Source organism: Musa acuminata, chromosome BXJ1-9 (genome assembly GCF_036884655.1).
Source record: "Musa acuminata AAA Group cultivar baxijiao chromosome BXJ1-9, Cavendish_Baxijiao_AAA, whole genome shotgun sequence".
Lineage (NCBI taxonomy): Eukaryota > Viridiplantae > Streptophyta > Magnoliopsida > Zingiberales > Musaceae > Musa > Musa acuminata.
In genome coordinates, this window is record NC_088335.1 from 362,763 (window position 1) to 390,299 (window position 27,537).

At 38.0% G+C, this 27,537-nt stretch overlaps 3 protein-coding genes across 3 annotated transcripts; all 3 read right to left on the reverse strand.

Moving 5' to 3' along the window:
• Positions 1–943: 943 nt before the first annotated feature.
• LOC135592243 (uncharacterized) lies at positions 944–9,028 on the reverse strand. The gene is made up of 9 exons (XM_065081583.1): positions 8,811–9,028; positions 8,648–8,731; positions 8,401–8,510; positions 8,267–8,317; positions 7,576–7,719; positions 7,411–7,500; positions 4,124–4,230; positions 1,391–1,475; positions 944–1,250 (listed from the first exon to the last, which is right to left on the reverse strand). Exons 1-9 carry the CDS (start codon positions 8,920–8,922, stop codon positions 1,152–1,154), a joined length of 882 nt encoding a protein of 293 aa, XP_064937655.1. The 5' UTR covers positions 8,923–9,028; the 3' UTR covers positions 944–1,151.
• Positions 9,029–11,237: 2,209 nt separating this feature from the next.
• Positions 11,238–13,884, reverse strand: LOC135592244 (G-type lectin S-receptor-like serine/threonine-protein kinase At2g19130). The gene has a single exon (XM_065081584.1). It carries the CDS (start codon positions 13,866–13,868, stop codon positions 11,388–11,390), a length of 2,481 nt encoding a protein of 826 aa, XP_064937656.1. The 5' UTR covers positions 13,869–13,884; the 3' UTR covers positions 11,238–11,387.
• A 1,375-nt stretch (positions 13,885–15,259) lies between these two features.
• On the reverse strand, positions 15,260–24,974 carry LOC135592245 (uncharacterized). Its single transcript, XM_065081585.1, has 9 exons — positions 24,722–24,974; positions 24,431–24,648; positions 22,738–23,225; positions 21,930–22,658; positions 21,104–21,119; positions 18,241–18,313; positions 17,950–18,167; positions 16,269–16,756; positions 15,260–16,189 (listed from the first exon to the last, which is right to left on the reverse strand). The coding sequence occupies exons 1-9, from the start codon at positions 24,852–24,854 to the stop codon at positions 15,427–15,429; spliced, it is 3,126 nt and encodes a 1,041-aa protein (XP_064937657.1). The 5' UTR covers positions 24,855–24,974; the 3' UTR covers positions 15,260–15,426.
• Positions 24,975–27,537: the final 2,563 nt, after the last annotated feature.

Genomic DNA, 27,537 nt, shown 5'->3' on the forward strand with positions numbered 1-27,537 from the left:
AACCAGTTCATTTTCATCAGTAATTTTAAACTAATTCGACAAATCTAAATGCAAGTCAAAATATATCAAACTAATCATATCAAATTATCTCAAATTTGACTTGTTTGTAAAATGAATTCATTAAACGGATGGCAAAGCAGCAAACTGAGTGAAACATAAAACACAAAAAAAAAAATCAGGTCTAATATGATTACGAGAATATTATGACTGAGAATATTAAGCTACATTCACATTCAAAATTGTCACGTATGGCATTCACATTCCAACACACAATTATCATCATATAAACAAATTTGACTTGTAACTTTAGCCAAAGCACATGATCAATTTTGCTCAAAGATATAAACAATCTATTAAAAAGCCGAAGAACAAGAAAACATGATCAAGAAAAACAAATCAAAGGAAAATTGAACTCTCAATAAGATACCCAAAGCCTTCCACAAATGACAAGCCCCAAAAGAGGATTTTCTCTTCAGCACAGAACCCATTCAACAACTTAGGTTCCGTTCTTGCCGAAGCTCTCACTCAGAAGAAGACACACAACCCAAGTGCAAATCCCCCATCCGCACAAGATTATCAATGCAAATTAATGAATGAACAAACGACTTCAAGCATGAGCATGAGACCAACCTGTGCCTATGTATAAAGGGTCTAACCCAAGCAAATTACCATAATAATGACGCCTAAATTCACTTATGCAATACTCATTCATCAACATCCATATTTACTATACATCAAGTAAATACTTGTTCAAGGGTGCAATCCCGTAAAAGGTTCCATCTTGATCGGTAGAACTAAAGAGATTAAAGCTGTATATTGTAAAGGATATGTTATAGGTGATCCATGACATTTTCACCTAATAATAAAAGCATGAACATGGTTGCTTTCCCTTTTACATAAGGGAGTGACATAGAGATTTATCATGATCAATCACATGAAGGAGTGCTCCACCAAAGCCACAAAAGCCAACTAAATTGTTTCAGAAATTAGCAGATATGATCATCAGTATTTAGCTTAGATGACAACTCCCCGACATTGAAGTCGGGCATCACATAGATAATACTGGAGATAAAAATGACAAATGTTTAGGTAAAAAGAGAGAAAAATTAAACAATCAAACAAACAAGATAGACTCCGTATCAAATTAGCCATCAATCTCCAAGAACATTTCGCTTCTTGGCAGTGTTCATATACGGCCTTATGACCCATTCGTTCTGGGCTTCACTTTGATCAACTGTCCCTAGCTTGATCTGGCACCAAAGTGAAGATAAGAACATGCAAGTATGATCAGATAAGAGATACACACATACATATATCCATGCTATGCTTAGAAGACTTGTACTTCATTAGAACTCGAACAAAGTTGAGTAAAAAAGGACTGTATGATCACCTGATAAAGCCGTAATTCAAACCGAGGACCAACCTCCTTTAGCTCAACAGACTTAGGACCACCACGTTTTTCATATACATGATGCCTAGGTCAAATAACACAAGAAAATAAAATGTCAACATAAAGTGCTTGCTGATAAAATCGTGATCAAATAAATGTGAAGATTTTGTTATGACGGTATACTCCCAACTCCATCAGAGCACAGTGTAAGTTATCCACCAAAAATGTATTTCAAGTAGAGGTCAAATAATTAGTTGGGATGTCTGTTCATGGCAAGCAATAGATACCTACAACATCTAATGATCAAAAAAATAAATATTGCAAAATCCTCATTTCCTTTTAGGAGTGAACTAAAGTCACAATTAGCAAAAGCAAGCCAATATTGCAGATAAATCCTTCAATCCAAAGCTCAATTCTGGATGTTGGTTACCAAGATGTTGATGCTGAAATGTAGTAGTTCTGTGTGGTAGATCTGAAATGTAGTGTATAATGAGAAGAGGTGGGACATTAGACCATAAGTGGCAGTGAAGCATTGACAGCCATAGAATTACAAGAGACGGATTTTAGATTTTAGACACATTGTAGATCATGGCGCCAATCATGGTTCGTCTTACCGATCTGTACCGATGTACCAACCTACCATCAGTATGGTACATACAAACCATATCGATGTACCAACACACGATACGATGGGACATACTGGCAAACTAATACATAACACCCTTACTGGTCCCCTATCGGACCAGTACAAACCACTCGTATCGAGAAATACGCCATAGTATGGCAAAAGTTGACGCCAATAATTTATGGCTAATGAGAACATAGTTTCCATTTATCATCAGGGATAAGAAGTCAAGAGGCTTTCAGAAGGAGGATTAGGGAATAAATACAAATTTATCATGAGAATTTGATGAAGCTATAATTTACATGCATGTCCACATATAATTCAGCTCCTAGAATCACAAACTTGGGTGTACCAAGGAAGAAAAGACAACTAGTCATGGGCACAGAGGAGAAAATATCCATAGAACCATGATATAATAATAATCACAAAAATTCAAGACAAAATTAACTGCTAATAATATATTATGATCATTTTACAAAGGGAATCCAATAATAGTGAGATATTCTGCCATATCATATACAAGGAAACTATGGCCTTCACCTCATCTTTTTTAGGTTAACATTGTTCCAATTCCATGTTATTTTGGTGTGCATTTGTATTGTTTTCTATTTTGATGTTTAATCAGAATCATGTTGACATGGATGAGTTAATTGTTATCACTTGCCAGAATATCAGTAACCTTGTTTAAATAAGAATATAAGTTAGTCGTTATCATTTACAATAATATTCTATTTTGATGTTAAATCAGAATCATGTTGCTTAAATAGAGTGTCAGTTAAATAGGATTATTGAATTTAGAAATAACATGAAATTATTATATTTGATCCAAAGCCACTTGCAAACCAAAACTTGATCCAGCTTTCCGCATTAGTCTTTGAAAAGCCTGTACTGAATCAAAAAGACAACATTTTTTTATGTGTTTCCACCTTTTATTCCTACGGAAGAAGTTATCTGCTAAAACACAATTATTATCATATGGACTACCATTTAAATTTGTATCGGCCATTATCCAATTTGATGTAAAATTGAACACCACATATTATTCACGAACATGCATGAATTTGATCCATATCAAATTAAGAAATAAAAAAGAAAAAGAAATTTTCTTTTTTATTGTTGGAAATGCACAACCAATGGATAAAAGTTGGTGAATACAGAACACCAGAAACTGATTAAAATGAATGAAAAGAGAAAAAGTAAAAAATTATCTAAAATCCTTGTGAAATTTAACAACTCCTTTTACTGCCTAAAGGTCCCACTAATATCATCCAGTTCATCCTTGTGTTTGATCCCAAAATATAAAAAAAAATGAGCTCATTATTTAAGCTAATTTATCATGAATTAAGATGCTGATTCTTACAAAGACAAAATGATCTAGTCTCCTTCGACTACTTATCCTGCTTACCCTAGTAATCAAGACAAACCTCACTAAGCAACTAAAAGATTCTAAAGAGGTAAAATCAATAAGAACAAACATGTACCAATAGAAACTCTAAATCAATCCTTATCTACACTTTTACTCCATTAAGACTGCATTTAGAGTGTCTCAATATTATATCATAAATATGAAAACAAAAATCACCACATATATCCAGCAATTGTAATCAGAAAGTCGTACCCCTATCTGCAAACTGAGAGATTAAAAATCTACTCTAGATCTACATGGAACATAGTGAGATAAACAGTGTTGTTCTGTCAAAAGGGGGGTCAGATTTATGACCCATATATTGCCCTTCAGCAGGATATACAGTTTACTCGTCTGCAAGGTTTGCTGTACCACCCGAATAAGTACTGTATGGGCGGTATGTACCAGTTTGTCAGGCAATCAAGAAGATCGCCTGAGTCCCCATCAGCACGCCCCGGCACACCATGTGTCGGTATGCCAGTATAGAACAGGACATTCCGAACTGCCAACCGCACGGGAAGCCGAACCTTGCTTGAATGTATTTGATGTAATATCCATTTGAGCATTACATCAAATGCAGTTCTTAAAAAACATATGCCTAAACATCCAAGAGTCAGATAATGTGATAACATCATGTGTCTAAACATCCATGATCAGATAAATATCAAAATCTGTGACAAAGTATGAAAAGAAAGGCATCTACCTGAAGGAGATGTAATCAGACTGGTTGGCAAATGTGATTATGCGTTTGGAGTCAGGCTTAGGCTCTGGAAAGAGATGCTTAAGGATATTTCCAGTCCTTTGGCCAAGCTACAAGCAAATGTACAAATAAAGTGTGTTCAAGACAAATTCAGAAAAGAAGTATTTTAATTGCTAAAACAAATAGAAGTCAAAAGGCGAAGAAAAATGTAAGTTGTAAGATCGACTATACTCAGAAGTCAGAACAATAAAATTTCAATAAAATGCACAAAGAAAGAACACATTTTTGGGTAAGTACAAAAATGTAAGTTAGCAAATTCCTGGTCACAAAAGTACCATTTTTTCCCACATTACATTTAAGAGCCTACATGGAATTTTCAGATGGGATAGATGCCTACATGGAAACCCTGCCTTAATGAGAAATGGCTGCAGGCCGCAAGGAGCATGTGGAATAAACATGAACCAAATTCCTTCACAAAACGAAGTGAGTAGTAACCAAAATATTTTGAAGTATGTGATCAAAAGATGTCCTCATTACTCAATATTATGGGATGACCAGTTGATCTACCACTTCATTGCGGCGGATGTTAATTAATGCTTCAATAAGATTTGATGATCATATAATATAATTAAAATATAATCACGTTGGCAAGAAGTTGTCCTATCTTCCTTTAGGCCAAGAAGCACAGACACGGACACGAGATACAGACATGATGACACACACACACACACACACACACACACACACACACACATATATATATATATATTCGATTAACATGAGTTTTATAGTATTTATATTTAAACAATATTTTAACAATTTAATCAGAATAAACTAAAAAGAAACTAGGAAGGAGCAGAATCTTGATATATTACTCAAATTGTTATAACAATTTAAACAGAAGCAGTAAAAAATTAGATTAAATAAATAAAAATAAAAAACTAAAATACATTAATAATATGTTAACAATTTAAACAAAAGCAGTAAAAAATGCAGATTAAAAAATAAAAAACCAAAATAGGTTAATAATATGTTAATAATCAAAATAGGTGTTTTTAGTAGTAAAAAATCTAAACAGTAATTTATCTTGCGACAGCTAAGAAAGAAGCGCCACCACTAAGGAAGAAGCTTCACGCAACGATAGTGCACAATGGCATCGAGGCGCTCGGTATGAAAGGCCATTGAAGAAGAAGCTTTGATGACGGCAGAAGGGCAATTAGGCGGAGGGCCCAAGAGTGTGCAGCAACCACCGGGTCGCAAGTGGGGTGCTCGGGGCAGGTGAGGATGTTCTGTTGGGGCGTAGGCTTCGTTGGACCCCAATGGTGGACTAAGGGCGCTCGAGATGGGGCAAAGGCTTTGCTTTTGAGCAGGATGTAGGGTTCACGACACTGAGGACGCGGGTGAGGAAGCAAGTGAGAAGAAGAGAAATTGACGAGGAACAAGGTTTGGACAAGGCAGGACGCAATCGATGAGGAAGAAATCCTCCTTAAATTCATGAGGAAAAAGCATTCCAGAGGCTTCACGATGCCTCCACACGCAAGCACTGAGAAATCCCAACTCCAACACACAAACATCGTATCTAACAAAATTAAAAAAATAAAAAAAGACACGACTAGAAACATGTCTAACACGTGTCCAACCGTGTCAGTGATGAATCCGTGTTCGACATGTGTCAGACTTGGGTACGCCACCCAAACCACTATATCCGTGCTTCCTTGCCTTCAAGTATTCGGCAAACTATTCTAGATTGGTAAAGGGTCCAATAGATCCAATCTAATATAACTTGAGAGACTTCAATCAAATTAGACTTTAAGACTGTACTTTGTACCAGACCCATCTTGGAACTCTATCGAACCGATACTTACTGGTGTTTCAACAAGGAAGAAAAAGACGGTGAAGAGGAATGGGTGATGGAGGAACAAGAAGGAAGGAAGAAGGAAGATGGAAGATGGAAGAAGAGGAAGCGATGGAGGAAGAAGGAAGATGAAGAAGAAAGAAGAGTAGAAGCAGCAGTAACAAGAAAGCGACAGCAACAGCAACGACAATGGCAAACAGAAGTAGCAGCAACAACGGCAGTGGCATTGTACGCGAGAAGAGGGCTCACATTCACAAGCCCTAATTTGCTTTTTTCTTTCTTTTCTAAAGCTGAGTTGGATAGGAGCCCATCACTTTCTCAATTTTTTTGTTATGTTAACCGGACTGCCTGAAATGGGGGTGGTCTGCATATCGGCCCATGCTCGAACTGATACATATCGCCCTAACTATACCGTTTCAGGTGGTACAACAATCCTTGCTAATACCTATTACAATTTGTGAACTTTATAAGATGTAAAGGAAGAATTGTTGGGTAAACAATTAATAAATGAAAAGACGCTAATTACTAGTCTAGAAAAAGCCAAAAAAATCCAAGACTTCATTCTAGATGTCTCTCATGCAAAATATTGTTCTTCACAAATGCATCATGCATATAGATGAGGTCAAGGTCACTACCAACTTAGTCTACAAAAAGCATCGCAATATCATCATGATGCACACTAATGTCGATACACTTGTATATCCATGTGCACACCCAACTTTATAACCATGCAACTCATCTAATTCTAAATAAATAAAAAAAGATCTGGGATAGTTCCTAATCCTATACATCTATCATTCTCTATGATAGTATCTTTTTCTCTTAAGAGACTATGGTTTATACTCTATACCTTCTTTATGCTCTCCCATCACCTTTTCTCTCTATATTTTACAAGATGATGGATGAAATATTGACAAATTCAAATGTGATGATTGCAACAAAAACAAACAGTGCAAACAATTCTTCATCTATTTCATGATCATGGTCACATACTTTTTTTTCCCTCTATGATGGCTTTTCCACTTCTTCGCATTCCCCTCCTCCTCCCATCTTTTTCTCCTAGTGATATTTTGAAATCAACTAAAATCAGACAACTCCAACTGACTTAAACCGATTGTAGTCATTTCCAACGTTGCTAACTATACAGTGAAGAAACTGATCCAAATTGGATCAATCTTGCCTGTGATATCAATATCCAAGTATATGATAATAAAATCGACCAATGCCACAAACTATGGCTAAAACCTTAGAACTAGTTGACCACTAAAGTCAAAGATATTAACTTATCCAGGGTCACAGGTTCTGAGGTCCTTCCATTTCCACACATAGTTCCCAGCTTTATAATAAAGAACAAAAGATAGGACATGAATGTACCACCAACCAAGCAAAAAACTCTTCTAGCAAATAAATTTAGCTACACAATAAAAAGGCATACCTTACTCGTAAAATTGTCAAGAATTAGGTGCGGATAAGCCTCAGACATTGTTCCCACTGCCTTTTTATCTTTAATATCATGCCTCGTCACCTGAAGATAATAAGAAAATATATGGGTGTACCAACAATCTTCAAATAACTAGAAAAGAAAAATACTTCTACATACCACATTGAGCAAGCCAAAGTATGCAGTAGGACCAAATGGCAAATGGCAAACAATCAAACCATCTGGTTGACCCCGATGTTCATGCACCAAAACAACATCCGTGAATTCGTGTGCACGACAAGATTCAATAATTTCCGAGATCACCTATGACAGAATATGTTATCTTTATAAGTTGACATAAAAGAAAACAGCTATGCCAAAGATATCATTAGTGGGTGCAACCCATCAAGATACACAATTATCAAGTTGCAGGGCATACCAAACAGGAAAAACTAACATATTACATAAGCAGTGTGGAAGAGAAGGAACATAAGAATTAGTACATGCATGAATAAACACACAAATAAATCTGTGCAACCACAAAGTGGACATTCTCTAATGAAATTAAAATATTAATATAAAGATGTCTAGGTCAAAGGATTTATAAGATTTTAGCATTACTGTAATCCATCCAAACAACAACCCCAGCACTACAAAAGTAAATGTGCTGATCCATGACAACCTACACCTATACAGGCTCAACTTGCTGAGGGGTAATAGGGTTTAATTAAGCTTGGGTAAGTTTGCCTATAAGGTAAAGACTCTACAAATTCAAGCCTACAAAATTAGGCATGAATTACCTAAATCATTAGATTTGCCATTAATAAAGTAATAGTACCACGATGTATTAAGAAAAGAACAAAAAATACACCTGACCACCACGATTCATTCTTGTTGAGTTGGGAAAGACAATTTTGAGTTCCTATAAGAACAACAATACCAAGTTAAACTTGCAGATATATGATTAGTACTTCAACAGAACCACAAAAATATGCAGCTACTTACTTTGACAAACTGAGTAAGAGGTTGGCTTGGATTACGAGATGTTGTCAACAAAATCCTTGGATCCTTTTCTGATGCTGTGGCGTACTCATCGTCGATGTGCGTTCTTGGTACTAGGCAAAGACAGAGACAGAACAACGAGGAGCTTTGAACGACCACGCACTTATAGAAGCATTCTAAATAGATAAGTGATAGACGAAAAAATATGAAAAAAAATCCAATAAAGATAATAAAAAGAAAAACATAGTACCAGCGGTGTATTCATCTTCGAGGTCGATCTCTTGGCGGAGAGCGGCCTCCTCGTTCCTCAGCTCGGTCGGGATGGGCTTCCCCTCTGCGATGTAATCGGCGCTTTAGGATTAGGAAAGAAGGGCTTCACATATCTAAGACAGGGAACGAGAAAGAACAATAACCTTCGAGGGCTTCTCGGATCTTCCGCTTCTTCTCGTAGTACTCGCGTTCCTTCCCCTCCAAGCTCTTGCGGTAGAGATATTCTCTCCTCAGCCTCGTGTTCCGCCGCAACATCTCGCTCCCCGTAAGGGCACTTCGAAGGAGAAGACTTGAGCCGGTATTGCGTGCGTCGGGGCGGGGCGGGGCGGGTCGAGACAGAGGCGGCGGCGGCTAAAGGAGTCCGTAGGGCTTGAGCGGGTAAAATATAACATTTTATTTTGCCTTAAAAAGTGACCGATTAATTTTATAAGAAAAAATCATATGAGAAAACAATTTTACCTATAAAAATCCTTGCCAATTGCCAATTGCCAATTGTTATCATATAATGAATGCCCCTCTATCAAAGAAAATACGCACAGCACCCTTTGATCCGATTTACCCAATAGATATAATTGGTCACTGTCGTGAGAACTTATTAAAGAGCGATTCACTAAGTCTAACTTAATGGGCTTTTTTGTATACAACTGTTTCGCTTGTCAAAAAATAATAATAATAATTCTAATATGCTCAAATGTTTAACAAAACTCTTAAAGCAGTTCGAATAGTTGTCAATTTAAATGTATCTTTTATCAAATCGAACTTATTTATATCATATCTTTTTTCGATCGGCAAAGATAGACGTGAGTTATATAATCTTTTGCGGTGCTGCACTCGTAAATTTACCATGTCACACGTGATTACAAAATTAAAATGAATATGTGTCATATTGAACTATAAAAACATCTAAAAATAATAAAATTTAAAATGATTTTATGTAATTTTTGTTATCATATTTTTTTATTGAACAGGATAAAACTTATGATATTATACATCTTGTGCATAATATTACCCTAGATTGGAGAACTGAGTATAATAATATAAATTTTATTTAATTCATATTAGTTTTTAATGAAAACATTTATTCTATCATCGTAGAAGAAGATTAAAATGTGATAATAAGGTTCAAGTGGAAGGAAAGGAAGTAGTTAAAATATTAAATATGATAAATAAAATTTATTGATTATGTGATGTTTATTCTTGATTTAAAGTAAAATCTCATTAGTAAAGGACAACTAATGAGAAAAGGATATTATACTATTTTTTATGATGAAAAATACTTGATTTATGATCAGAAAATTAAAAAATTGATAGCAAAGGATGACCAAAAAAAAAAAAAGTATTTCACATATTATTTTTGAATTTCTTCTTACATGCCTTCACTATTATTGATGAATCGATATTATGATATAAAAGTTATGATCATCTGAATTTTTATGATAGATATGAGATGAAATGTCATGCCACAGGTTGTGATAATTGAGGAATTGTTATTCATAAGAAGAATGCACAAGAAAAGAATAAGACCTTAAACTCCGATAATAACAAACTTACAACTGAGAAATGACAAGAATAGGAAAAGTCAACATTATAGACAAGGATAATAAGGAACGTGTAATTATGACTCAAAAGAAAAGGAATAGAATAAAGAGATGACTTTGGAAGAATATGAAAAGATTAAGAAAGAGAAGTAAAAGACCTTACAATGAAATCTGAGGAGAAAAAGGTTGAAATTGATAAGGAGTTATTAAGTTAGGTTCTCGTACGGATTCAAGAAAAAGGAAGAAAAATACCTACCGTGATGAATGAAGCAAAAAGCCATTGAGCATCAATAAGTTCTTAAAACTAACTAAAAGAATTTTTAGATACATCAAGGGAACTTTCAATTATAGCATTCATTATAGGCAGGTAAAAGATTTTAAATTGTATTCTTATATTGATTGGGCTGGTTGGACAGATAATAGAAAAAATAATTTTAGATTTGTACTCAACTGAGACAAAATATGTTGGGACTACAAGTATGATATGCCAAACAATTTAGCCTCAAAAAATTCTAATAGATCTCTAAGAAAAACAAAATGAATCAACTAAAATATACTATGATACTAAGTCTACTATTACAAATATTCATGTTTTCCAAGGGTATACCAAACATATAGAAGTTCGATATCATTTCAACTGTCAACCAGTTAATACATTTTTTTTTTTAATGGACTACTATACAACTAAGGATTAGCTTATCGATATCTTTTGAATATTTTGAATTAAGAGGGTGTGATAAGATTAATTCAAATAATCAAGATTAGATAAAATAAAAGATTAAAATTGGATTAAAATAAATAGATGAGGGTGAAAATATTTATTAGGATATGATGATTTTTTATTGTTTTTAAAAATTTATATTTTATATTTTGATTAATATAAATAGATATTTTTGAATCAATCTAAATGACTACATATTAGAAATACTCCTAGTTCTTTTATTATTCTCATCCCTTTTATGATGATGATGATTGGATGTATTTGCGCACAAGGATAAAATCAAATTGTACCGATATCAATGGAAACCAAAATTAATTGTGCAAGTAGGAGGATGATTTTATTTATTACGACAAGGATATGAACTGCCATACATATTACTTATCCTATGCAATCCTCACCTGCAAATCATGTTATGTGGACTATATAGAATGCAGGAGGAACATGAGATGTGTCGAAGCTCCTTAGACGCCAGAACCGTTTGATTTGGTGCTGTCGGTCTGAGGGCTACTCGAAGCATTACTCCTCCTGCTCTGGGAGCTCTGTTTCGATGATAACTCGTAGAAGAACCTAATGTCCTCTGGGGTTTCAGCAAGTAATATCGACCTTGGAATAGGAGGCATGCTAGCATCAAGAAAGCCCTCCAGAACTTGAACCACCTGCCCCATTGTAGGCCTGCAACTCTCACCATCCTGAATGCACCAACAAGCCAGCTTACACGCTCTTTCAACCTCTTCCAAGTTAGCTTCGCCTCCAAGCCTGGGATCCAGCAAGCTTTCGACGCCGTCCGCGTCGAGCCTGGTAGCCACCAGTTTAGGGAAATAACCAGCAATCCCGCCCTCTGTTTGCTCTAAGTTTCTCCTTCCTGATATAATCTCAAACAGCATCATCCCGTAGCTGTATACATCAGCTTTCGCGGTGATGGCCACGCCGGTGATCCATTCCGGCGCAAGGTAGCCTCTGGTTCCTCTCATCGTCGTCAGAACTCGGCTGAAGTCCCGTCCCACAAGCTTCGCGAGACCGAAATCCGCCACTTTCGGGACGAAGGATGCATCCAGCACTATGTTCTCTGGCTTGATGTCACAATGTATGATGCAGTCTCTGCATTGCTCATGGAGATAAGCTAATCCTCTCGCAGTTCCCACAGCGATTTGGTATCTTGTTTTCCAATCCAGAGCTGTGGAATCGCTATGGAAGAGCTGAGTGTCGAGAGAACCTTTTGGCATGAACTCGTAGACTAGTAACTTCCTGGATGCTTCAGAGCAAAACCCGAGAAGGCGAACGAGGTTAACATGCTGAATTGTCCCGATCGTGCTGACCTCCGATCGGAATTGCTTCTCTCCTTGGTGAAGGCCTTCTAGCTTCTTCACAGCGATCACAGTGGAGTCAGGCAACGATCCTTTGAAGACCGATCCGAAGCCTCCTCCCCCAAGTTTGTGCGAGAAGTTGTTTGTGGCACGCTGCAGCTCCCTGTAATCGAAAGGCACCATAGTGCCTCCCACAGCCTTTGACTTACGGATCATCCGCCTGCTTCGACGCCTCCACTGTATGATAGCCAAACAAGCGACGACGACCACCACGACTCCAACGATGATCCAAGTTACGACTCCCTTCTTGCTTCTGGAACTCTGCAGCTCTGAGGCAGCCAGACGAAGGTACAGGGTGCTACCATCTGATCCATACTGATCTTGCAGATTAAGCAAGGCGCCATGCCACACAAAGCACCCGGTAGCATTGTAGGAATAAGCAGTACAAGAACAGTTGTTCAAGCAAGCCAATTCACAATCTTCATCACTCCCAACCGTGGCCAAAATCTGAGAGTTGTCGGGTGACTTTATATTCGACAACGGAAAGAACACATCATCTGTCTCAGAATTGCCCGAGCTATCTCGACCGCAATTCAGCTGAGTTTTCCTCTCACACCCCCCGCTTTGATCACCCAAATCCCACTCGGTTTGGTTCTTCACACTGAAACCTTTGATGCACTTGCAAAATGGCTTGCTGATGTCGTTGCAGCTTCCGAAAGGCCCACAAATAGCATACACTAAGCATTGCTGTCTTGGCTGAGACCAGAAGAGCATCCATGATTTCAGATTCTCCATCCACGTCAATTGTTGGATCTGACCTGTAGCATAATCTAATACGAACCTGGAGATGATGCTGTCATTCTTAACGGTGTAGTTGAAGTAGGTCTCCGTGCTACTGTTAACAAATTGGAAGTCATAAATGTAATTTTTGGTCATCTCAGGAACTAAGTTGAAAATATGGCCATTCCAGACTCCACTAGTCCAATATATCTGAGACATGTTCCATATTATGTAGTATTGGCTGGTTCCATTCGGGTCGATCTCGAGGGAGAAGATCCCAGGAGCAGGATCAGCTTTGTTCTTCCAGGCTGTGAGATGCTGCAGCTGGTTGGTCACCTTGTTCAACCCAAGCTTGTCTCTGGGGAGCCAAGTGTCGCTGGGATGATCAAAGCTTTGCCAGAAGACCTGGGAGGAGTTGGTCTCGTCCCTCAGCTGAAGGTTCCCATCGTCAAGGATCACAGCTACCGTGGAGTTGGAGGGAATACTGGTACCGGTGGACCAAATAATGCCTTTGGACTGATCGAGGAGGACCAGGTTGCCATCATCGGAGATCTTGAGCTCTGACGTGCTTGGGTCTGTGACTGGGATCTCTCGGTTGGCCACCCATACTGCAGTGAGCAGGGAGATCTTGTTGTACCAGATGCCAACATAGTAGTTCTCGGAAGAGGTACTTGGAGCGAAGAAGCCAAGCACGAATTGGCCCCCTGCTGAGGTAATAATCTGGCGTCCTGAGAGAGAGCGATTGGGGGAGATGGTATCAGATGCGGAGGAAGGAGAGGCTTGGTGGAGTGCTAAGAAGGAGATGACGAGAAGAGACAGATACAGGGGGATGGCGCATGCAGACCTCGAAAGAGCCATGGCAGCAAAGCTAACGGGCATCACACACTCAAGTAACAAATGAGGTAGGGAGAGAGCATTACAACTCATGGGGGAACTCTCCGTGAACTCAATCTGGGAATTGAAGTTGAAACGGTCAAAGCACCATTTCCACCACATAATTTTTCCAAGTCTTCAAAGACTTTGTGTGGAATGGACTTCAAAGGCGTCTTCGACGGGCGGCTACACAGTCACGGCACAAACCAAAAGCTGTAATTTTAGATGATGAGACAGTGATAGTGCCCAATTTCTCTCTCTGATGATCCATGATCTGGACTAATTCGCCTTCCAAATCACATGGTAACAGTGATTCTATTTACAGAAGCCCACCTGTGATTAACACCATGTATCATTGGTCCAAAGCACTGTTTCCACGCACATCATCTTCAAGGCATCTTCGAAGACTTAGCGTGGAACGGAGAAACGCGATAAGAAGTCAACGAGGAGGACTCGGTCTAAAACACTGATTCCACATACCCTCTTATTTGGGTCGAAACGAGAATAGTCAAGAAATTGTTTAATGATTTTTTATTTTGTGTGTGTGGATTAAGAAGTAGAAGATTTATATGGCAATTCAAAATCATTGTCCACAAACGAAGTAGGCACAGTTGAAGATTCTCTTTGAGGTTGAATTATAAATATATCAACAAAAACTTTAGTCACATCTGATGTCAGAATTCAACGGATCTCCTTTTTTGTGTTCTTTGATCGCTAGATTAAAGACGAATTTTCCATCCGATATGGATTTAAATGCAGGCCAAATGATTCTTTTATTTCACGTGAGCAGTTTTACGCTGCTATTTTCATGATAAAAATCATATCATATCTGGATGGATGAAGCAAATGATTCTTGGTGTAATTATGCCGTTTTAAATTTGAGTTGCTCGTAACAGTCTAATATAGATTGTCTGTAAAGATTTTAGTTTCTTTTTCTTAAGAATTTTATTAATTTAGATTACAGCTTCAAATCAACTAAAAGATTTGATATTTTTTTATACCATTATGTTATGATTTTTTTTATTTTTTGAGTTTTGAATAATATTTTATTAAATTTATCTAGTTCATTAAGAATTTGATAGGGATTTATTTTAGATTTATTTATTAGGAGTTCAAATGCTAATGGACTTAAGAGTAATATCAATAAGAATCGGATCATGATGATATCGTGATAACGAGATCGAATCGTCTTTAAACACATACCCAAAATAATCTTGATTATAGATTATTCAAAAGAAACATTGAGATAATTGGACATATTGTATGTTACCATTAGACTCGAGAGATCTTCTGTATTAGTACTAATCTCTTTTAGATTTATAAGTTTGAAAGTTCCAGTATAGTCGATCATCAGATCAATCTTACAAGAGTAAGTATTGATAAAAAATCATCCGTTCTCGATATCATTAAATTAATTATAAAATAAACAATACGTCTAATTTGTAACAACACTTCCAATTTATTTGAAGCTGAAACTATATAACATGACGACAGCATCATTCTTACCTTATATAATTAACCTATTCATGTTCTGGAAAATAAACTACATGACTGCAATATCCGGCTTTTTCTTATACACATAAGCTTGCGTGAAGTAAACGTAGAGAACTAGCTCGATCATGCTGAGCCCCGCAAGAAGCCAATAGAAGTAATCGAGATGAGCACGGTTCAGATTGTTGGAAAACCAGCTCTCTCCACCTCTGCTCGTCGTTTTGTTGATCACAGAGATCAGGAATCCACTGATGAAGCTGCCGATGCCGAAGATGCTCATGTAGAGAGCCAGCCCCAGGCTCCTCAATGCATCAGGGACTTGGTCGTAGAAGAACTCCTGCAGGCCAACCATGGTGAAGACATCTGCAACCCCGAAAAGAACATACTGAGGCACCAGCCACCACAAGCTCATCGGAATCCTAGCGTTGGGCTGATCCACCAGACCGAACTCTCGAGCAGTTTTGAGCCGCTTCATCTCCACCAGAGCCGCTGTCACCATGGAGATGAGAGACAGAGCCATCCCGGTGCCAATCCTCTGCAGCATGGTGATGCCGGAAGGAAGCCCGGAGAACTTCCGAGCCACAGGGACGAGGATGCGATCGTAGATAGGGATGGAGACAATGATGGAGGTGCTGATGAAACTCTGCAGCGCCGCCGGCGGCACCTGAAGCTTGGAGCTGATCCTCCTGTCCAATGTACCGCCTTGCTTGGTGAACAGAGTTGAGGACTGCGCGAACACAACGGCGTAGATCAAACACGTCGTCCATATAGGGAACAGTCGAACCAGCCCCTTCGTCTCCTCCACACGTTCGATGCTGCCCAGAAATCATTAGTCTTCGCTAATCTACCACCAGAGGATACTAGTATCAACAGGTTTCAAAATAATACTCTTACTCGGATTGCAGTTCGGTAATGGGAAGTTTTCCCAGCCTCCTTCTTGTCAATGCGACGAGCGTTTTGCCGATCCGAGCGAAGGGGTTCTCCTCTTGCAAGAGGCAGAAGCGGTAAGTCCTGGTTCCGAGCACGAACAACACGAGGGCAAACAGCATAACGATGCAGGGGATTCCGAACCCAAGGCCCCAGCCGATGTTGTCCTGGACGTAGCTGAGGATGACGAGGGTGACCACGACGCCGCAGCAAATTCCGAAGTACCACCAGTTGAAGAAGGAGCTCCTGGCGACGCGTTCCTGGGGGTCGTTCTGGTCGAACTGGTCCGCGCCGAAGGCTTGGACGCAGGGCTTGTGGCCTCCTTGGGCGATTGCCACCAGATAGAGGGAGACGTAGAACAAGGCCACTTGGAGCCGACGAGGTGGGCAAGCCGTTCCACATTTCGCCGGATGGAAGATACGTAGCATAGATGACAGCGTCAGCGTGCCTAGACCCTGTTAAAGAACCAAGAAAATAGTTACACTTACAAGCGATAGAAAGGCCAAGAAATCATGAGAAGTGCGTCTGCGTCCAATCAATCTGCATTGTCTTTTATATTACAAAGATCTTTCGTTATATTATCAAAATATTTTTTAAATAATTTTATATAATATGTTGTATAATTTTTATATATTCTACATATATATAATTCAATTCATCGATTTAACCAATAACCCACTGATAGATTTTATGTTCGATATGATGACCCAGTTGAATAGCTTTTTATTAAACTTGGGTCATCTATTGAAGAGGTGGGCCGTGGGCTGCTTTGGCGTACATCCATAGGAAAACACGTGCTGTGTCTCAAATCAGACAACGACGCGAGTTGTCGTACACCTATGGTTCGACAATGTGATCCGATGCTTGTATTTCTTTCACTTTTTTACAATCAAGCAACCATTTTAACTCTCATCAAATTGAAGAGTAGTGGATGGAACTGTAATGACTTATTTGTTTTATATGCCATCCGTCATCTCAAGTGAGCTCCGTCATCCCATCACATATCAGTCAATATGAAATCGACGGATGCTGCTAGAGCAGATATTGTTTTACTAAACAGAGGCTTCAAATGGTAATAAATTATATTTATTAATCTTCTTTTATTTTTAATTAAATATATACTCATCTAACTTAATACATGCACGAAAGAAGAATAAGTGGTATATCAATGAAAAATTTCGAAACAATTCAGGCGTCTATCAAGTGAATTATGTAAGATGGATGGAATTCATGAGGTTGTATCAATTATTCTTACTGTATGGTAATAAATCGAAGGTTTTGTAGGACATACACATCCATCTGATCAATTTAAATTGGCCTAAAATTTTAAATCTATCTATTTTGAAATAGGCGGAAGCACGGAGTAGTCAATTAATTTCCAATCCGATGGGGTGAAATTTGAAACGTCCTAACTGTTACCGTTTCTATTTTTGTACTACTCTCACAAGGAGCGAATGCGTCCAGGCATTGCCACTTAGGAGAACCGACCGATGCTTGACTACTTTTCACCATGGTCGAGGACTCGCACGACGGAAAGAAGGATTTCGAATTTAGGGGTAAGAAGAAGGAGAAGGATTCCTACGATTCGCACCTCGAAAAAGGCACAGCGAGGGCAAGAAGAAGAAGAGGGGTAGAAGCACGCACGTACCAGGATGTAGAGTAGAGTGGCGATGACGATGGTTCGGTAGCGCCCCAGGTAGGAATCGGCGACGAAGGCCCCCAAGAGCGGCAGCATCGACGCCACGCCGTTCCACGCGTTGAGTGCCGCCGCCGCCATCGCCGTCGACTCTCCGAGCGGGCCGGTGAGGTAGGATATCAGGTTAGATGATATCCCGTAGAAGGCGAATCTCTCGGCTATCTCCACCACTGCATACCTCCGATCCAGATCAAACGGAGGACATAGATCGAGGAAGAGGAAGGGGAAGAGGGGAATTAATACCTATGATGAAGAGAGCGGAGGTCCAGCCGCCGGAGGTGGATCTGTTAGCGAGGCGGCCGCGGTAGTCGACGATGTCCACCATGAGATCTGAGGGGCGGTGACGCAGGGTAAGGAGAGGATCCGTGTTGCCCATCGCACCCCTTCGCTTGATCGCTTTAATCTACCTTCCTCGGGCACGCCACCACTTCCCCGTTAGCTCTCTCGACGAGAGGCGATCAAGTAGGCCGAAGTATGTAATGATGTGATAAACGCAGCGATGTCAATGAATAGTGAGTGCCAATTAAAATATCCCTTGCTCTGAGATTCGTGCACCACGTTCTCACCCGGCCTCTCCGGCAACCATCCATCAGCCTGACTTCGTTAAAGCCACCGTACAAGACTTAAGTTTCCACTAGTTGATAACAAAATTTTATCGGATGAAGAATCATTTTTCTTAGTGTCAGCTTGCTTAGTTATTTACTGTAGATAGAATAGTAATATGATTGAATCTGATTTTTACCATTTATCTTTTGATAAAAAAAATAAAAAAGTTTCTCACTCAATTTTAAATTTATTTATTTTATCAGAACTATTAGAAGAAAATTAATAATTCTAAAACATCAAACTGTGCACCTTGCCAAGCAAATCGACCCATTAAAAGCTGAAGTAGCAAACACAAATAGAAGCCTTCGGGTACAATATTTAAGTTGATTTTTTTAATTTTTTATGTCGATGTGATCGTCAAATTAAAATTATGTAGGGATCAAATTATTTGATCATGTGTCATATGTCATCTTTAATAGTCAACAAAAAGATACATTGACTCCTTGTTAATTTAGTCTAGCCTTCCGATGTGATATTCAATCAATTTTAGCTTTATTTTTTAAATTTTTTGGAACCTATAAATACCTCACCCAACTTAGCAGATGAACTGTCTAATCTTAAGTTTGTATAGTTTTGTTGCTCTCTTTAATTATATTTTGAGTATCTTCTTTCCTCTTGAATTTAATTATGATATTAAATAAGATAAAATGTCTCTTGTAAAAGAGTATGTACGAAGATGTTTTCTTAAATTTGGAAAAGTTAAAAATTGTAACAATAATAATTAATCTTCAATCATTGGATTATTAGTAAAAGCTAATGATCTCGAAGATGAATCAAGTCAAAAGATAGAATCACTATAAATTGATTTACATCATTTTTCTTGATTTTGATTTTTTGCTTATGATCATTCACTTTATTTGTAAATTTTACTCACACTTCATATTTGGTTGATCATGTTTCTAATATATATTTTTTAATCAAATTTTAACATCAATTAAAATTTATTATATTACTAATTTACCCCCCAACTCCTCCTTTTAGAACTATGAAGATCCTAACAATTGATGGTTCTAAATTGACAAAACCTTTTAAAGAATAGATGGATTCTAAAAGGTAATTATTTTACTTAAATGCTAAAACGATGAATATTTTATATTATGCTTTAGATTGAAATAAGTTTAATTAAATTTCTATATATGAAATCATTTTTGATATTTGACATACTTCGAAAATTACCAATAAAGGCATTAATTTACTTTAGCATTTTATGATAATACCAAAAGAATCCATTGATATATATTTACTCAATTCTTAGATATTATCAGTAGATTAAAAGCTCTTGGCATATCCTCTTTTAATGATAATCTATTAAAGAAAATTTTTAAGTCATTTTCAAGGAATTAAGATGCAAAGATAAGAGATATAAATGACCTAAGCGATCTTTCGCTTGAAGAACTCAAAAGGTTACTAATAACCTATGAGATAATATGCAAGATATATGAAAAAAAATAAAAGAACTTATCAATAAAGGAATGTTCAAATGAAGAAAGCTTGATAGGTTGGAGCTGGAAGAGCAAATTGTTGAAGAAGAAATGACAAATTATACTCTTACTGTGTTCGACGATGAGGTAACTAATTCCTTGAAAACTTCTTTATCGTACGAAGAATTGCCTAAAGTATTTCATGACTTATATAATGAATTTAAAAAGATTGATAAAAATATAATTTATTGAAAAAGGATCATGTTTTACTTATTAATGAGTTTGATATACTAAAAAATTATTATGACAAATGTAACTTAAAATATTTTATTCCTTGCACTACATGTGAAAACTCAAAATCCTCCTATCTTGAACTTAAAAAGGGCAATAAGTTCTTAAAGTAAGCTCTAGTGCAAACAAAGAATCTCTTTGATGGCCAATAAAAACATATTCAAATCCAACAAGAATAGGCTCATCGCAAAGGTCAAATAGAAATACGAAAATATCTAATAAGTTTTTAAAGCATGCTCTAGTACAAACAAAGAACCTTTTTCGCCAAGAAAAACAATATTCAAATCAAACAGAAATAGCAAACAAATATAGGTCAAACAGAAATAGAAAAAGATGTTAGCACTGAAGAAACACCTCTTGAGTTGCCAACACAATATCTTGTAGCAACTTCTGTTGTCGATGTAGACTTTCCAGCTTCTGCTTTAGCCTCCATTCTTCTATAACACATAGCAAATGATTCTGTTTTAGGCCTTAGCATTGAGGAAGTACATTCTCAATCTTACCTTTCTCTTTGTGACTCTGCTAATGGCAAATTACCTACCTATCAAACCTCAGAAACAGTTTAATCTTTTGAGCTCAACTCCATTCTTTGGACTACACCTCGCATCAAAGGTTGTGCGCGCAAGTCAGACAATAGCTTCTCTCCACGACCGACAGAAAACCAATCACCTATAATAATTACCCTTTCTATTCAATGCACCAATAGACAGCTTATTCTTTTGTCCAAACTTCCCTTTCAGACAAACCCAATTGTAGCTTTAGATCCTACTACTGAAGATTATCTTGATCCCGTTGATTCTCAAACTACAATTATCGCTTCAATGCTAGTATTTTATTCTGATTCTTTGAAATGATTAAACTCGTTCCTACTCCTTTTAAAGATTAATTCAGACTCCAGAATTCACATAGTAACTCCCCTAGTGCAACAAATCATTGAACAATTGAACTTAATGCGCATGCGCATGTTCCAGAGGATAGGAATGTCACAGTAAAACTTTACTGGAATTGAATATTTTCTCTTACCTCTTATTACTAATATCTATATGAAACTCCCTATTTTGATTCCTCTTCTCCACGAACCGAAGGAGATTCTATTGATCTCTTCGACTCTCTTGCACTTCAAAGATACTATATGTCTCGGAGGCTTGATTATATAGCAAATTTCTTGATTAACTTGGCTCAATCAAGTCTTGGGAATCTAATTTTTTAGATGATTTTGTATGATCGATATGTACCGATCCGATGACATATCGATACGCGGACCACATATTACCGATGGACGAACCATGTTATAGTACTACAATGTTATACTGTAGTGTAGCAGTGTTATAGTGCTACGGTAAGATAAAGAAATATTTAAAAGCCACTATGAATAGGATGAGTTTTTTCTTTTTCTTTCCCTTCCTAGCATTAAGAGTTTGCCATTTGGCTTGAATTTTTCCACCTAAATAATTAATTACGGAATGGACAAGAAAAATCCAAAGAACCGTAACAATGCGTCCAATTTATTGAAGCCCCGGAAACTATATTACATGCCGGCAGCATCATTCTTACCTTATATAATCGACCTGGAAAATAAACTACATGACTGCAGTATCCTGCTTTTTCTTATACACGTAAGCTTGCGTAAAGTACACGTAGAGAACTAGCTCGATCATGCTGAGCCCCGCAAGAAGCCAATAGAAGTAATCGAGATGAGCACGGTTCAGATTGTTGGAAAACCAGCTCTCTCCACCTCTGCTCGTCGTTTTGTTGATCACAGAGATCAGGAATCCACTGATGAAGCTGCCGATGCCGAAGATGCTAATATAGAGAGCCAGCCCCAGGCTCCTCAATGCATCAGGGACTTGGTCGTAGAAGAACTCCTGCAGGCCAACCATGGTGAAGACATCTGCAACCCCGAAAAGAACATACTGAGGCACCAGCCACCACAAGCTCATCGGAATCCTAGCGTTGGGATGATCCACCAGACCGAACTCTCGAGCAGTTTTGAGCCGCTTCATCTCCACCAGAGATGCTATCACCATGGAGACGAGAGAGAGAGCCATCCCGGTGCCAATCCTCTGCAGCATGGTGATGCCGGAAGGAAGCCCGGAGAACTTCCGAGCCACGGGGACGAGGATGCGATCGTAGATAGGGATGGAGACGATGATGGAGACGCTGATAAAACTCTGCAGCGCCGCCGGCGGCACCTGAAGCTTGGAGCTGATCCTCCTGTCCAATGTACCGCCTTGCTTGGTGAACAGAGTTGAGGACTGCGCGAACACAACGGCGTAGATCAAACACGTAGTCCATATGGGGAACAGTCGAAACAGCCCCTTCGTCTCCTCCACACGTTCGATGCTGCCCAGAAATCATTAGTCTTCGCTAATCTACCACCAGAGGATACTAGTATCAACAGGTTTCAGAATAATACTCTTACTCGGATTGCAGTTCGGTAATGGGAAGTTTTCCCAGCCTCTTTCTTGCCAATGCGACGAGCGTTCTGCCGATCCGAGCGAAGGGGCTCTCCTCTTGCAAGAGGCAGAAGCGGTAAGTCCTGGTTCCGAGCACGAACAACACGAGGGCACACAGCATAACGATGCAGGGGATTCCGAACCCAAGGCCCCAGCCGATGTTGTCCTGGACGTAGCTGAGGACGACGAGGGTGACCACGACGCCACAGCAAATTCCGAAGTACCACCAGTTGAAGAAGGAGCTCCTGGCGACGCGTTCCTGGGGGTCGTTCTGATCAAACTGGTCCGCGCCAAAGGCTTGGACGCAGGGCTTGTGGCCTCCTTGGGCGATTGCCACCAGGTAGAGGGAGACGTAGAACATTGCCACTTGGAGCCGAGGAGGTGGGCAAGCCGTTCCACATTTCGCCGGATGGAAGATACGTAGCATAGATGACAGCGTCAGCGTGCCTAGACCCTGTTAAAGAACAAGAAAATAGTTACACTTACAAGCGATAGAAATCATGAGACGTGCGTCTGCGTCCAAATGAAGACAAGCAAGGCAATCACTCAGCATGTCTTTTATATTACAAAGATCTTTCGTTATATTATCAAAATAATTTTTTAATAATTTTATATAATATGTTGTATAATTTTTATATATTCTATGGATATATATATATATATTAAAAATTCAATTCATTGATTTAACCAATAACCCACTGATATGAGATTTGATGTTCGATATGATGACCCAGTTGAATAGCTTTTTATTAAACTTGAGTCATCAATTGAAGAGGTGGGCCGTGGGCTGCTTTGCCGTACATCCATACGAAAACGGGTGCTGTGTCTCAAATCAGACAACAACGTGAGTCGTCGTACAAGACATCATATGGTTCGACAATGGGATCAGATGCTTGCATTTCTTTCACTATTTCACAATCAAGCAAGTGTTTTAACTCTCATCAAATTGAAGAGTAGTGGATGGAACTGTAACGACTTATTTGTTTTATATGACATCCGTCATCCCATCACATATCAGACAATAGGAAATCGACGGATGCTGCTATTATTTCACTAAACAGAGGCTTCGAATGGTAATAAATTATATTTATTAATCTTATTTTATTTTTAATTAAATATATACTCATCTACCTTAGGACTTGAATGAAAGAAGAATAAGTGGTATATCAATGAAAATTTTTGAAACAATTCAGGCGTCTGTCAAGTGAATTATGTAAGATGGATGGAATTCATGAGGTTGTATCAATTATTCTTGCTATATGGTATTAAATCAAAGGTTTTCTAGGATGTACACATCCATCTGACCAATTTAAATTTGCCTAAAATTTTAAATCTATCTATTTTGAAATAGGCGGAAGCACGGAGTTGTTAATTAATTTCCAATCCGATAGTTTGAAATTTGAAACGTCCTAATTGTTACCGTTTCTATTTTTGTACTACTCTGACAAGGCGCGCATGCGTCCAGGCATTGCCACTTAGGAGAACCGACGGATGCGTGTACTACTTTTCACCGTGGTCGAGGGCTCGCACGACGGAAAGAAGGATTTCGAATTTAGGGGTAAGAAGAAGCAGAAGGGATTCCTACGATTCGCACCTCGAAAAAAGCACAGCGAGACAGCGAGGGCAAGAAGAAGAAGAGGGGTAGAAGCACGCACGCACCAGGATATAGAGGAGAGAGGCGATGACGATGGTTCTGTAGCGCCCCAGGTAGGAATCGGCGACGAAGGCCCCCAAGAGCGGCAGCATTGACGCCACACCGTTCCACGCGTTGAGCGCCGCCGCCGCCATCGCCGTCGACTCTCCGAGCGGGCCGGTGAGGTAGGATATCAGGTTGGATGATATCCCGTAGAAGGCGAATCTCTCGGCTATCTCCACCCCTGCATACCTCCGATCCAGATCAAACGGACGACAGAGATCGAGGAGGAGGAAGGGGAAGAGGGGAATTAATACCTATGATGAAGAGAGCGGAGGTCCAGCCGCCGGAGGTGGATCTGTTAGCGGGGCGGCCGCGGTAGTCGACGATGTCCACCATGAGATCTGAGGGGCGGTGACGCAGGGCAAGGAGAGGATCCGTGTTGCCCATCGCACCCCTTCCCTTGCTCGCTTTAATCTCTCCCTTCCTCGCCCATACCACGCTTGCACGCCACCACTTCCGCTAGCTCCGGGAGGGAGGCGATAAATTAGGCCGAAGCATGTGAAATCGCAGTGACGCAGCAGTGAGCGTCACTTCCCTCCGTGCAGACCGGAAAATATCCCAAATATCCCTTTCTCTGAGATTCGTGCACCACTTCCGGTTACACGTCCGGTTACGCAAATACGAAAAGGTTGGAGGCTTTCTCACCCGGCCTCTTCGGCAACCAGCCATCAGCCAGGCTTCGTTAAACCCACCGTACAAGGCTAAGTTTCAACTGGTTGATAACAAAATTTTATTGGATGAAGAATCATTTTTCTTAGTGTCAGCTTACTTAGTTATTTACTGTAGATATACTAGTAATATGACTTAATTTGATTTTTATCATTTATCTTTTGATAAAAAAATAAAAAAAAAATTCTCACTCAATTTTAAATTTATTTCTTTTATAAGAACTATTAGGAAAAATAAATTCTAAAACTTCAAACTAGCACCTTGCCAAGCAAACCGACCCATTCAAAGCATAAGTAGCAAACACAAATAGAAGCCTTTGGTTACAATATTTAAGTTTTTTTTTTTAATTTTTATGTCAATGTGATCCTCAAATTAAAATTATGCGATCAAATTATTTGATCATCCGTCATCTGCCATCTTTAATAGTTAACAAAAAGAAACATTGACTTCTCATTAACTTAGTTTAATCTTTCGATCTGATATTCAGTTAATTTTGATTTTATTTTTAGTGTTTGTTTGGAGACTATAAATACCCCACTCAAACTTGATTGATGGAGTATCTAATCTTAAATTTGTATAGTTTTGTAGCTCCCTTTTTAATTATATTTTATAAATTTTATAAAGTTTGTATAGTTTTTAAAGTCTCTTCTTTCTTTTTTAGTTTAATTATAATATTAAATATTATGAGGTAAAAGGTCTCTCGTATGAAAAATTTTTTAAGCCTGAAAAAGTTAAAAATTGTAACAATGGTAATTGATCTTCGATCATTAGAAAGATCATTGGTGAAAGTTGATAACCTAAGGAGAAGAGGAATGAGGATAAGTCAAGAAACTGAATCACTATAAATTAATTTATATCATTTTTCTTACTTTTGATTTTTTGCTTATGATCATTCACTTGCAAATTTTATTCACACTCCATATTTGATTGATCATGTTTCTAATATATATTTTTTAATTAAATTTTAACATCGATTCAAATTTATTATAATACTAATTCACCCTGCAACTCCTCATTTTAGTACTATAAAAATCCAAATGATTAATATCATAGCTCGATTATCTCATTTGGATTACCACGATAAGAGAGAAATAAGGATATTTTTAAATAATCAAGAGGACCACTCGATTATACTTTTAAAAAAATTAGAAAGATAATTTTTTTTTTTTGCATTCACTCGATCATGATTGATGGTTTATTATTGAAAATAATTTTAAAAAATCTTCTAAAATAATAGATGGTTCTAAAATGGCAAACTTTTAATGAATGGATGGATGGATTCTAAAAGGTAATTATTTCACTTAAATGCTAAAATGATGAATATTTTATATTATGCTTTAGATCGAAATAAGTTTAATAGAATTTCTATATATGAAATCACTTTTGATATTTGACATACTTTAAAAAGTACCAATGGCATCAATTTACTTGAACACTTGAACATTTTATGATAATGCCAAAAGAATCCATTAATATATATTTACTGTGGATTAAAAGCTCTTGGTATATCTTCTTCTAATAATAATTTATTAAGAAAAAAAATTTAAGTCACTTTCCAAGATGCAATGATAACTATAATTAGAGATATAAATAACGATCTTTCATTTGAAGAATTCAAAAGGTTACTAATGATCTATGAAATAATATACAAGGTACATAAAAAAAGAACAAGAGAACTTATTAATAGAGGAATGCTTAAACTAAGAAAGCTCTGATAGGTTGGAGGTGGAAGAGCAAATTATTGAAGAAGAACAATGAGGTAACTAATTCGTTGAAAACTCCTTTATCGTACAAAGAATTACCTGAAGCATTTCATGACTTATACGATAAATTTAAAAAGATTGATAAAAATATAATTTATTGAAAAAGGATCATGCTTTACTTATTAATGAGTTTGATATATGCTTTACTCATTAATGAGTTTGATACATAAAAAAAGCAAATGACAAATGTAACTCAAAATCTTTTATTCCTGGTACTATACGTGAAAACTCAAAATCCTCCTATCTTGAACTTGAAAAGGAAAATAGGTTCTTAAAGCAAGCTCTAGTGCAAACAAAGAACCTCTTTCATCGCCAACAAAGACATTCAAATCGAACAGAAATAAACTTATCACTAATAAACATAGGTCAAACAGAAATTGGAAAAGATCTTAGCACCTAAAATACCACTTGAGTCGCCTACACCATGTCTTGTTGTTGACCTCCTTCTTTCACATTCAAAAGATGACCAAGACTCTCATTGCATAGCATCTCTTCGTTTTTGTATGTTGCGGCAACCACCGTGAGTAGCACGAAACGTCAGTCAACCTGAAGCCCCCCGGGTGACACAGGGTTCTATGAAGCTCTCATATAACACAGGGTTCTATGTCTATTGCTCACTGCTCACTCGGACGATAAAA